The 14,186-nt window shown below is 36.1% G+C and overlaps 1 protein-coding gene across 5 annotated transcripts in view; it reads right to left on the minus strand.

Annotated features, from left to right (window-relative positions):
• Nucleotides 1-14,186, minus strand: part of TRMT11 (tRNA methyltransferase 11 homolog) — a 54,657-nt gene that overhangs the window by 20,975 nt on the left and 19,496 nt on the right. For all 5 annotated transcript variants that reach the window (XM_072764928.1, XM_026013367.2, XM_072764903.1 and 2 more), the window contains 4 exons: nucleotides 11,931-12,011; nucleotides 9,135-9,299; nucleotides 7,945-8,017; nucleotides 7,691-7,822 (listed from right to left, as the gene is read on the minus strand). In XM_072764928.1, coding sequence (XP_072621029.1) covers nucleotides 7,691-7,822; nucleotides 7,945-8,017; nucleotides 9,135-9,299; nucleotides 11,931-12,011 — 451 coding nt within the window. The remainder of the gene's footprint in view (nucleotides 1-7,690; nucleotides 7,823-7,944; nucleotides 8,018-9,134; nucleotides 9,300-11,930; nucleotides 12,012-14,186) is intronic.

A 14,186-nucleotide genomic window follows, 5' to 3' on the forward strand; every position in this document is an offset into this window, starting at 1 on the left:
AAAAAAATCTTCTTTCCTGGCAGAGTTGACTTAAAGTACTCTTATTAAAAGTGACTTAAAGATATAGAAAGCTTAAGTGTGATATAAAGTCCATACGCTTATATCCCTTATAACTATAAAACCAAAACAAATTTAAAATCAAATCTAAAAGTACAAAACCAATGTAAGTTTAATTGATACTGATGACACAAATGATGCTAAGCTGTTGAAACTGAGTCACCAGGCATTTTGCTTAAAAGCAGAAAAACAATGGTGTCTTAGATTATCTTTTCAGCTTGATCTTTGAGTTTAAGAATGAAAGAAAAAAAAAAGAATGAAAGAACATCATTTGGGTCATCATTATCATCAACAAGCTTGTTTATAACCACTACCCTATTATACTAAAACCAATCAATTTAGCATAATTCTTACCATACTAAGAATTTAAAAATATCAGGTAACAAAAAATTCTTTACTCTATATTATCCTAACATATTTCATACCCAACATACTGCAATGAACTGTGCAAACTGTTAAGTAGGAACCATAAACCTGTACTATGCCTGAGCCATTATGATAGTAAGGTATGCTATCTTCATTTCATTTTTATTACTATAGCCCTACAATCCAAACATCTATTTAAAACCTGAATCAGCCACAATAGGCAAGTCCAGAGAGACAGATAAGTGGCTGCCAGGGGCAGAAGTGGTAGTGATTGCTTATGTGTATGGGGTTTCTTTTGGGGTGACAAAAATGTTCCAGAATTAGAAAGTGGTGATGGTTGCACAACTTTGTGGATGTAACAAGGGTGACTTTCATGATATACGATTATATTATATTTTTTAAAAGTAAAACTGTGCACATAGGCCCCTAGTTTTTCCATGAATCAATTTTGACACTTATTTTCCTATGAATCTTACACCTCAAGCTATTTCCAAATGTCATTAGAATTTCACCTCCCATTTGAGAAAGACATTTTTGCCTGATTAGAGCACTCACTAAAAACAGTTCGAGGGATCACTTTTTCTTGGTTCCTAATTAAGAGATGAAAAACATGTTCACTGCTCTGAGCCACTCCAAAATTCATTTTACTAAAGTTTATTCCCAATGTAAATCAAACTATCATGCTATATAGGCCTTAAATTTATACAGTGATGTATGTCAATTATTTCCTGATAAAACTGGAAAAAATGTATCCCCCAAATCCTATACTGGGACATGTTTCTTTTTAAGATTTTATTTATTTATTCATGAGAGACACATAGAGAGAGGCAGAGACATAAGCAGAGGGAGAAGCAGGCTCCCTGAGAGAGGCCTGATGTGGGCGGGACTCGATCCCAGGATCCTGGGATCATGACCTGAGCCAAAGGCAGATGCTCAACCACTGGAGCCATCCAGGTGCCCCCTGGGACATACTTTATTAAAGCTTCTTTGTCAGCATTTCTATCACAAGCAGAGCAGTGAGATTTTCTATTAAAGGACATCTTTCACAAAGAAATGCAGTTTCTGGGCAGCCTGGGTGGCTCAGCAGTTTAGCACCGCCTTTAGCCCAGGGCATGATCCTGGAGACCTGGGATCGAGTCCCACGTCGAACTCCCTGCGTGGAGCCTGCTTCTCCCCCTGCCTGTGTCTCTCATGAATAAATAAAATCTTAAAAAAAAAAAACAAAAAAAAGAAATGCAGTTTCTAATCACCTCAAGAGAGTTCTCTGTTTATAATGCCAATTAGAAAACAATATTATATGGCCACGTAAAGCAGACAGCTGCACTCACTGCACTCAGTAGCTTAGCAATTCCTGTAACATCAAACACATGGGAGTTGAATTTATGCCATCCAAATGAGTATCACACAGATCCTCAGGGTCACTTGCAAGAAGCTGAAACTGAATAATAAACCCATAAATACCAACAGTTTACAGTAATTCTATGCTGTCACTCTCTATGAATGAGAAGAATAAACTACTGTGAGAGAGCACAGATGAAAGAGTAATTCTGCTGAGAAGGGTTGGAAAAGTATCACAGAGGCAGTGACAGTTAAGTTAGGTCTTGAAAGATAACTAGAATTTTATCAGCTGAGGAATGAAGAAATGTTTTATCAAGCAATGGGAACAGAATAAACAAAGGTGAAAAGATAAAAAGTGTACAAAGCAAAAAATTTTGATGCTGGCAAAAAAATCCAATATACTAACATGGGGAAAATCTATACTCGAGAAAATATGGCAAGTTTGTTGAGTAGCAATTTCTTCACTGCAATTTAAATTGCCAAATAGAAAATCCTTTTTCTATTTGAAGCTCTGACAATCCTTCACAAATAACTAAGCATTTAGGTGGCACTTTATTTTTATTATGTCTTACATTTTTCAAAATGCCCTAGTTTTAAAGAATTAATATTAAACTTGATTACAATATGTAATTCTTTTTTTAAAAGATTTTATTGAGAGATGGTTGAGAGAGAGAAAGAGAGCGCACACAGGTGCTTACATGCACGAGTTGGGGGGAGGGGGAGAGGGCAAGAGACAAGAGGACTCCCTGCTGAGCAGGGAGCCCAACCCAAGGCTAGATGGGGGACTCCAGGATCATGACCTGAGCTGAAGGCAGATGCTTAACAGACTGAGACATCCAGGGGCCCCTGTTATTTTTAAACTTGAATCATATAACAGAATTCGGTTGAATAACGAATTCGATAGTAGGACTAAGAGCCTATATTCACTATACCAAAAGCATAAAAGTTTTTTTTTGTTTTTTTGTGTTTTTTAGTATTTTTTTTTGCATAAAAGTCTTAAACTTAAGCTGGGCTAAGGTACAATTTTAAAATGAAATCTTTATTTTTAGTCCAATAAAAAGCTTTATTTTCAATACAGCATAATCAAACTAATTTTAAATTGTTTAATTCAGAAGCAAAAACATTATTTCAACCTTTTGCAGATGATTTTGGTTTTAAATTCTTAATAATATTTGTGCTATTTCAAAAGAACAAAGATTTTGGATGACATATAATACAGAAGTTAAAATAATTCATTTCCTAAAAACACAAGACAAACTAAGTTCGTTAATAAATTAACAGTAATAAAATTATTAATTCATTAGTAAGATCACGTCAGGCTAAAAGGAAGATCATCTTAGTCATAAGCAACCTGAGGTGATCTCTGTAAAAGGGCTGCTATACACTCGACCCAGAAAACCCTATAAAATTATGCAAATCAAGAGGTTCAAATATTCATATCCACTTTAAGAACACACATGAAACTGCCCAGGCCATCAAGGCTATGCATATCCAAAAAGCCACCAAGTATCTGAAGCAATGTGTGCCATTCTGTCACTATAATGGTGGAGTTGGTAGCTGTGCCCAGGCCAAACAGTGGGGCTGGACATAGCTGATGGCCCAAAGAGTGCAGAATTTTTACTGCACATGCTTAAAAATGCAGGGAGTATGCTGAATGTAAGGGTCTGGATGTAGGTTTTCTGGTCATCAAGCACATCCAGGTGGATAAAGCCCCCAAGATGCAGCAAAGAACTTACAGGGCTCATCGTCAGATTAACCAATACATGAGTGCTCCCTGCCACACTGAGATGATCCTTACTGAAAATGAGTAGACTGTTTCTAAACCAGAAGAGGAGGTGCAGAGGAGAAAAGGATATCCCAGAAGAAACTGAAGAAACAAAAACTTATGGCCCGGGAGTAAATTCTGCACAGAATAAATGCAAATAAAAGTATAAACAGAAAGAAAAAAATAAAGGGAAGGAAAAAGAGAAGTCTAATAATGAACATTAGAGAATGTGGACAAAAATTTTTCCAGGGATGAAGTCAGGGAAGTAAATACCATTGTCTTCCCATGTGAGCATTAGCCACATTCCTGGATAAAATCTTTCCCCTGACAAACATCTAAGATAAAAAAAAAAAAAATAGAAGTGATAGGAGTGTCTGGGTGGCTCAGTCGCTTGTCTGCCTTTGGCTCATGTCATGATCCCAGGGTACCGGGATCAAGACTCCTATCGGGCTCCCTGCTCAGTAGAGTGTCTGCTTCTCTCTCTCTCTCCCAGTGTGTGTGCTTGGCCTCCCTCTCTCCCTCCCTCTCTCTACCCCCTCCCCCACCTCAAAAAAATAAATCTTTTTTTTTAAATAAAGTGATAAAAATACGTATCCCTTTTCTATTTCAAATATATCCCTCTGATTATATGCATTTTGAAATTTTCCCTTGCTGTAAATTATTAAAATCAAGAAGTCATTGAAAAAATATCCAGCATCCATTTTGTAAGGTCTTTAGAAATATTAAAAATACTTAAAAGTACCTCCAATTTAATTTTGTATAAAGAGAAAGGAAAAAACAAAAGAATTACAAAAGATATTCTTAAGCACATTCAACTTCAATTATAATTAAATAATAAACTACAAAATAGTGGACAGTCAGAAATGCCAAAAAATAAGAAGTACACAGAAACTAATGAGGATATTTCAAAAGAACACAGGAACCACCTCAAAGTGACTCCCACTGATCAAATCTGAGACAATTTTAACAAAATAGTGACAGTAATGAATTATAACCCAATGAATTATATAAGCATCCATGATTCCATAGCAATATAAATTGATAAATTAGTAAACAAACAGGAGAAGAAGGGAAAACTCTTCCTTACAGTAGAATGCCAACTTAAAATGGAGAAGAAATGATGGAACAAAAAAGCACCATTGTGGTGGTTGTCAACAATGGAGTTGTCAATGTGAATAGTGATTTGATGAAAAGTAAGATATTGATGTAATCTTGGGATAACTTTCCCCATGAAACACTAATCAGAGGAGAAAATGATGACTTACAGTGGAGAAACCGGACAGAGAACCACATGACCAGATGATCCAGTTTAAGATCGCTAGTAGAGGTTAACTCTATGTGCCCCATGAAGCAATGCACAAAAAACACAGTATAATTTAGTGGTGTTCCTACCAAGGGCACTACATGAATATGATTATAAAAGAAACACCAATTGTCTTTCTCCTTCTCTCTCTGCCCCTCCTTGCCCCCTCCCTCATTTAAAAAAAAAAAAAAAAAAAAAGGAAGAAAAGACTTCAGATGGACCCTGATGGAGGGCCACCCTTTAATATAAGCCATAGATTCTATACAACTGTCAAGGACACAAAAGATAAAAAAGAATGGGGACCTATTCCAGACTGGAGAAGAATGACATGGAGCTTAATGGAGCACATTTTCTCCAATGGACCACAATTGGTAAAATTTGAATAGGGTCCCTAAAATGGGCAGTAGTGTTATCAATACTGATTTCCAAACTTGGAGGGTTGACTGCTATTTGACAACAATGTTCTTATTTCTGAGAAATAAAATGAAATATGTAGGGGTGATGGGGCATCATTATCTGCAACTTCTCAAATAGTTCCAAAAGAGATGAATGATAATGGGTATGTGATTAATGTAATGGGGGGGGGGGGGAGAAGATACAGTAAGTACACATTAATAGTTGGAAAATCTGGATGAAATATTTTTTTCTGCTACATTTGAAACTTTTATTTAAGTCTGAACCTATCTGAAAATAAACTTAAAAATTTAGCCCTGAAACTTGAAAAAGAAGAGTAAGCTTCTCTCTCTCTAAAATAAATAAATAAATCTTTAATTTAAAGAGGCAGTAGGCACTTGGGTGGCTCAGTTGGTTGAGTTCAATGATCTTGGGGTCATGGAGTCCAGCCGTGCATCAGGCTCCAAACTCAGTGAGGAATCTGCTTGGGATTCTTTCTCCCTCTCCCCTCCCCTGGGCTTCTCCCTTACTCTGCATGCTCTCTCTCTCTCTCCCTCTCTCTCTAAGAAATAAATCTTAAAAAAAAAACAAAGTTTGCTGCTGGAATTCAGCTTATCTAAGGCAGGACCCACTTTTGTATACAAAGAAACAAAACTGCTCTTTTTGGAAAATATTAATAAAACTCCATCTATCACCTCACATACCAGGCACCTAAGATCTGATAGACTGTTGAATTAAGTGAACAAAGCCAAAGGAGTAAGAAAACCAAAGGCTTGCTATTAACTGTAGACAAGTCACCTCACTCCTTGGAAATAATTTTCCTTATTTCTAAAGTGAAAAGATTAAATGAGATTACCATTGGCAGCCAAACATAAGGCCAGTGTTAAGGAATCTGGGCATGAATGTGTACAGTCTTATCAGCCAATAAACAAATGTGTGACTAAAGTTAGGCCATGGTAACTTCCAACACAAGGTTTATAAAACAAAAAACATCACAGCTTCCAACTGAGGACCATCCACCATTTTGAAAAGACAGATAAGTTAACAGTCTTCTAAAATGCATTCTGTATAATTATGTAAACACAGGAACTAAAATAATTTTTTAAAGATTTTTTTTTTTCAAAATGTTAAGATTTTATTTACAAAGCTTCTTTGTTGTACAGAAAGTAAAAATGCTGTTACAGTCTCGGTGTAATTGGAAGCCACAGATGGCTGGCTCACCAATCACAACTCTCCACGCTACAGCAAGTCTGACACGAAAACCTAACAACACTTACAATTTTGTGGGGTGAAGTCCCCAAGCTTGGTGGTGAATTTCCAAGAGGGGCTAAATAGAGGAAGGTGGAATGTCACAGGAACTATTCTTTGGCTCTTTGGGTGGGTGGGTGTCCTGGGGTTTGTATCACAGCTACCTTTTTTTTTTTTTTTTAACAGCTACCAAATCCATATGAGCAGTCCAACCAATACTGAACAGTTCTTTCTTTGCAGGTTAAAGAAATAGCCAAATTTTGAGCTTGACACTGAACTGTCTTTCAAATCTAAAGACCCTATTTATTCAAGACATCTTGCGTTTCATTGCTGATGTACACAGCTCTGCTTGTATTTAATAATTACTAAATAATAAACCCAAATTAATAATATGGAACATAATCAAGGCTTTAATATATGCACAGCTTTTATCTTGATGTTAACTTTTAAAAAAGATGTACTGCATATCATAAGGTGATAACAACCAATATATATTAATGTGAGCTAGTAGTAGATGGATCACTCAACTAAGTTGTTAGAAATTACCTGTTTGTGGCCTGGCAAAACAGTCGCCAACAGCTAATGATATATCAGGCCCTGAGTTAAGAATGGGGACACAACCCAGGCTGGTAAATTTTTCCTATAAAGGGCCACACAGTAAATATTTTAGCCTTAGTGGCCACATAAATTTCTGTCACATGTTCTTCTTTGTTTTTGTTTTTGTTTTTCTTTTTAACAACTCTAAAAATGTAAAACCCAGGGCACCTGGGTGGCTCAGTTGGTTAAGGTTAAGTGTCTGCCTTCAGCTAGGTTCATGATCTCGGGCTCCCGGGATCCAGCCCCACATTGGGCTCTCTGCTCAGCAGAGTCTGCTTCTCTCTCTCCCTGTGTGCTCTCACTTTCTCTCTCTCTCAATAAACAAAATCTTAAATTAAAAAAAAAAAAAAAGTAAAAACTCATCTTAGCTCAAGTACCTTACGAAAACAGGCTGAAAACCATATATGAACCACATACAGTTTGCCAACTCTTGATGTAAATACAAAGGTGAAAGCAATTCAATCACTAAGAAGGGGCCTATTTTATATGCATACGTAGGTAAACAAAGACTATTATAAACATTAAACACAAAGGTATTTATCCTGAATACAATGAGAAATAGGGAAAAAATTATGTTGTATATACAAGCAAAATTAAAAATAAAATTACTTAATATTACATACTCTGGCGTGTACACTGGTAACCAATAGACGAGTCTTCCACCTAATACGAGGGTCTCAGCTGCAAAGTTTAACAGGTCAAAAAACATATCGCTCAGATGATAACTCAGGGAAACAGGAACATGGCTTTCTGGACTAGAAAAAGAAAACAAATTTCAAAATCAGTGAAAACCTTAAGCCTGCTAAACTAAGCTAATTAAAAAGAACAACATGCTTCTTCTCAAATTAGTGACATATCATATTTAACTGTCACTTACCATTTTTCCATCCCCTTTGGTATTTCCTTCTGAGAACCAGTTCTTCTTGTAGATTCTCTGATACCATATGGAGCTAGACAGAAAACATAAGTAACGTGAAGAGTCAAAAGTCACCTAATCACCAGTGAGGCACAGACAGACATCATGGGCCTCCAGATGGGACACTCGGAGAGGAACACATCTCCACCTATGAAATATTGCAGCCAAGAATGCGTAACACAGAACATTCTATTTAAAACACTGGGAGGGACAGCAGGCCACTGTGTTCTCCAAAAATGTCAATGTCATAAAAAGACAGACAAAGGCTGTGACAGTGTGACAAACTAAAAGAGGCCTAAAAGAGATATTACAAAATGCAATTCCTGACACACTAGACTGGATACTGTCCCAGAGGGAGAAAACAAAGAAATAAAGGGATGTTACTGGGTGACTGACAGCAGTGGATGACAAACTAAAATTAAACTATTGCCTTGATTTATTGAAACTGAAAACTGTACTCTGGCTATCCCTGTTCTTAGGAAATACACACTGAAGTATGAGGGTAAGAGGCCACAGTGCATCCAACTCACTCTCAATGGACCAAAACAAAATACATACTTTATATAAATATACATGCAGAATGAGAATAGACTATTAATAAAAAGTCACCCGGTATTTATAAAGTAGATTCATAATGACAGTGCAATGCCTTGATAATTTTTTTGTTCAATCTGAAACCACCTCTCCCTCTGCCCCTCCCTGCCTTTCATAGACAGGTATGTTCTCTCTCTCTCTCTCTCTCTCTCTCTCAAGCAAGTCTTTTAAAAAATATTTTTTTAAAAATAAAACTCTCTTGACATTTAACACTCTAATTGCACATAACATTTTGGCTCCAGTTGGCATACTAATAACCAATTAGTCAAAAATTTGCAACAAATATATGCTTCAAAAAAGAAACTGAAGAGAAAAAGAGAAGACAAGTTAATATATGTAATTTTAAAAACCAAAACAGAAAACTCTTAACTACTGAGTTAAATTGGTATCCTGCCTTATATTCACAATTTTTCTCCTTTTCACTATGTGAAGAAGTCAGGGGGGAGAATACTAGTACAACCTGATATTTTTCTGTGTGTCGATAAATTTTCTACTTTAAATGTAAATGACTTTAGGAAACAAATCCTACTCCTACTTTTGTATAAAAATAAACTTACGATCAGTGATGATTGCATCAAAATATGTGCCCTTCCTCCAGGAAGGTTTAGATGCATCTGAAACCAGGACATCAAGGTAGTATTTCTCTAAACCATATTGACGAAGATTCGCCCTAATGTTTTCATCTGGTCCTCTCCATTTCTGGTTTTTCCTACTAGCCTTTCCTAAAGGGAAAGAAAAAGGAATACAGAAACTACTAATCAAATAGAGCATTCTTATTTCTTATCGTTTAGCTAAAAGTAATGTTAACACATCTAAACCTAGATTTACTCGAATAAAACTTGCTTAAAATCTTAACTTTATTTAAACAGCTATTTTTTACTTCAACTTACTACAAAAAAAAAATATTTTGAATAGTAAAATGTACTAACTGATCCTGTTCTGTCATCTTTCAAGTAAAACTGCCTTCAAACATTCATTTAATACTTACTGAATTGAAAGCATATACAAGTAAGATACAAAGCTGTATCGAACATGGTCTCTTTCCTCCGAGAGCAAACAACCCCATGTAGAAATAGGATGAATCAGATCAGTGAAACAGAAACAAAGAAAGCTAACTTGGGAAATGCAGGAGCTCTGTGACCATGGAGAGAGGAAGTCAAATGGAGACATTACAGATGAAAAAAGTTAAAGTGGAAGTTGAAGGAAGAAGCTCAAAAGTTCTCATTTAGGAGACACAAGTGGATGATGATACCGTTGATTAAGATTGGAGAAACAGGGTGCCTGGGTGGCTCAGTTGGCCAAATATCCAACTCTCAATTTCAGCTCAGGTCATGATCTCAGGGATATGAGATCGAGCCCAGCACTGGGCTCCACACTGGGCATGGAGCCTGCTCAAGATCCTCTCTCAAAGAGAAAGGGGAAAAAAAAAAAAAGAACAGAGAAACCAAGAGAAAAACAAGCTTAAAGGAAAAAATGAGATCCATTTGAAATGTATCAATTGTGCTTGTGAACTACCTATAGAACATCCAGAAAGAGTTATTCAGTGGGTAGTTAGAGGCCAGAATATATACACTGAGGACATATCAGTATAGGCATTTAAGTTAGACCCATAAGAATGAATGACATTTTTTATTAATCTAGGCAGCATTTACATGTTTTTTCTAGAATTATTCTATTTTTATAGACTCTTCTGTATCCTGATCTACTTCACAACAGAAACAAAACTTAAAAAAACCAAAAGGGGAAGAATGATATGACTCTGCATAACATGCGCTTTGATAGGAAAACTGGTCAAAGAGAGAAGCCTAGAGAAAAGGAACATGTTATCACAGGTCAAAGAAACCCACAGGGCCTTAAGGAGATGGAGATGGAACAGTCAAAGAAGTAAAAGTACCACCCGATGAGGCCACGGTGCAGGAAACCAAGGGAGGCTGTACAAAGGTCAACACTGCCAAATGCTATAGATCTGTGGCCCTAGTAAGAGGTTTCTGTGGGCCTGGAAGCTAGAAAATAATGGGCAGAGGACAGTGAGGAGGAGGAAAGCAAAGTGGCAGCTAGAGGGGCCCCCTTATACGACGAACAGGAAAGGTTTCGTTCTTTTAAAATAGGAGACTTTTGAGAATATTTGAGAGCATAGAAAGAGATTACAAGCATATGAAACAGAGGGCATATTTAAAAGCATCTTGGATAAGCTCTGAGAAAATTCTACCTCAATCAGAATTCTATCCAAGTAGACTGAAAGGTTATAACACAGCTTTCATAAATAAGAATTCTAGTAAATTACGTAGGACAATCTCCTTAAAGTAAACATACTGCTTCTACTAAAAGCAAACCAGAATAATTCTTCTTAGCACTTTGTCTGCTCTAACATGTTGCCAAGAATATCTTTTTCTGGTTAGCTCACTTAGGTAAACTTGGTAAAATATAACCAATTCTTCTTATGATAAATCTTGCTAAATTCCTGACAGTCAAGGAAGAAAAAAGAGAGGTCAAACACAGTATGTCAAATTGTTTCAGGAAAAAAAAATAAAATAAAAAATAAATTCTCACCAATATAGTAACTTGAGAATAACTGGGTGATGAAAAGAAAGGCTGATTCTAGTTACAACAATGGAATACCAACACAAATAGTTTCAGAATCATCGATGAAATTTGACATTTTTAGTGCCATTCAGGTATATGGGAATACTTTCTTTAGTCTGATTCCATTCCATCAAATCACACATCATTAGTAAAGTGTCTAGATTTTAAAATAGTTTCCAAAATGGCTTCAAAAGCAAGCAAATGTGTCTTGAGTTAACCTCAGTCTAATGCAGAATTTTCTAAGTTACTGTCACCTTAACGGCTTCAAAGATATTTTGGTTGGTTATGAAATTAAAAATGATATGGTACTCAAGGACTAGAAATTAATCCAGTATTCGTGCAACGTTGGATTATGAAAAAAAAAATGGTGATAATCTTTAAACAGAAACAGTACATGTTATTAACACAGACATGCTGATTAGAAGATGACTAGTCTCTCTCCTACTTCTTTCCCAGCCCTAAAGTTCACAACCTTCGAGTCTGCCAATTTTTTTAAAAAATTTCTCTCAACTAAGCCTGTGGGGAGAGCTTTTTCTTATTCATCCTTGTGCTCCCCCCAGGAGATCACTTTGCACATACTGGATTGCTTCATAAAAAGCAGATACCCAACGAAATATCACTGTTTATAAAAATAAGTAAAACTACATTATCACAACTCTGTATCTTAACATAAAAGACAGATGCATAACTCCATGTAAACCCATTTATTTATTTTAAAGGCACATTTGGTAGAAGAACAAAGACTATAACAGTCTAGAACCTCTACTCACCTAAGCCATGAACTGTATTGTAGTCTATGTCTGTCCCACATACGTATGCACCAAAATGAGCAGATGCTATCAGAAGGCCACCTGGAAAATCACACAATTATGGTCTGTTAACCAGAAAGTCACAGATTCTTGTTTATTCCCCCACTTAACCCAATCCAGAGTCTTACAAACTAGCTGTAGGAAGAATACCACAGAGGAACACTGGTCCTGACCATATTTAGAAGGCTTCAGATTTAAAACCCTAAGCTGTGCTCACTACATTGGTCACAATATAGGGAATTAACATATGTCTCAGCATCATTACTTTAAACATACCACTTAGGGAAAACAAACCTTTTTTGATCAAAATAATGTATATTTAGACATTTTCATCTGATTTGGAGAGGTCTATACAAACATCTTGCTCCTTACTTACAAATGTGCATTTAAGGCTACTACACAGAGTTGGCAAAAAGTAAATTCTGACAATTGGGTTCAATTCCCACTGAAGCCTGAGTTTCAAATAACTAAAGAGGGCATAATTAAATATGTTAAGACATGACTCCCTACAAAAATTAAACTATTAGGACATGAAATAGTTATTCCTGTAACCAATGAAGCAATTGCCTTTTGTTTTAAACTATAAATATGAATTTCTGCATAACTTTACCAAGCAAGCATACACAAAAATAATTAATACAATGACTTTTCTGTTTACTTAGTGCTGTGACTGAAGTAAGAACAAATGTCCCAACACAATCTGACTGGACTAAGTAACTTGGTGGCTGTGCCCAGCTCACATATGAAGAAAAATACTAATAAAGATTTAAAAATTAACAAAACCCTTTAAAATAAAAGGTAGTATTTTCAAACTGTTCAAAGGAAAAAGAATCACAAAGTTAAATATTTTAATAACTGTGCTTTTAATTCAACTTTACCTTTTTTTTTAATCATCCAAATTAAAATGCTCTTAGTCCTAACAGCTCTACTGTAGAAAGATCTGTCAAACTGACATCAGAAATATACTCTTAAAACTATGCACAGACTCAGATATGGGACAATAACTATATTTTTTCCCTGATATCCTTTTCAAAGGTAATCTCTAAAATTAAGATGGGTAGTGCCTCCAGAGGGTCAAGGTCTGTAAATTAATGGTGTTCTTTCCATAGCCATTTAAAAACACAGTCTGGGAACATGCACTTAAATAAATAGACTTTGCTTGTGAAAAATACTGTAACTGATGACTACTACTGGAGTCCCTAAAGAAGAGGATGGAGGACTAACAAGTACAGAAGAAACCAAAACCTAGGTTCCCTCCTACTAACTACAAGAAGCATTTGTGTGAGAGGTAAGCTAGGTCAACCTCATCAGTCTTGTTCTATAAATGGAACCGTCCACGTTTCGGAAAAGATATTCTGTTGTGATGAGTTGGAATACTCACAAAAATCACTTCACCCAAATTACGAGGAATTACTACGATTCCGCCAATTAAGGCAGATACTCACCTAGAAGAACTAGTTGCCAAGGGGAAGAGAAAAGCTTTCCTGTGCTTCCTTAAACAGAACCTTATCCATTTGGTTAGAGTGAGTTTTGAGAAGACCCAATTTAGAGCACACTGCTGAAAGGAGATGAATAATCTGTTAGACTGCATCTGTGAGTTTACTTTGTGCCCTTTAAGCTTTCAAAGTTTTAAATAAAGTCAGTATATAAATTAGCTTCTCTGTACTGGTCACTGGGTAATCCCTGTTAAGCATCTAATTGTTTTCTCAAATAAATTGAAGTATTTTTTTGCATTTAGTTATACCTCAGTTGGAGTTTCCCTGAAGCTTTCTGGTGGAAGAAGGGGTGATCAAGGAGAGGTGAAATGGTGAGGGGCCAGGTAATGCGACTCACCCAATTTCCTATTATACTCTCAAGTGTACCAATACCCCAAACTCAGTGTTCTAATTTCTCTTTACTTAAATAGCAACCACTTTAAGGTCAGGGCAGTATCTTATAGGCAAAAGGACACAATAAGGCACAATTAGGCACAATATTTGCCTAAATGTAGAAACTAATTTGTGATTCTCAACATTAGAAATTTAAGAGAAAAGCCTTACAAAAAGCATAGAAATGAGAGACTGGGCTTTGGTTTTGCTGAAAAAGGAAAAAAGGAGGAAAAATGGAATACTACATACCTACAAGATCCATTTTCAAAACAAACTCAAACAAGTTACACTAATAGCCTGAGCAAAAGGATGTGACTAGAAAACAGGAATTTTACTGGATACACTAGGA

The sequence above is a fragment of the Vulpes vulpes genome, chromosome 1, assembly GCF_048418805.1.
Source record: "Vulpes vulpes isolate BD-2025 chromosome 1, VulVul3, whole genome shotgun sequence".
In the NCBI taxonomy this organism is placed as follows: domain Eukaryota; kingdom Metazoa; phylum Chordata; class Mammalia; order Carnivora; family Canidae; genus Vulpes; species Vulpes vulpes.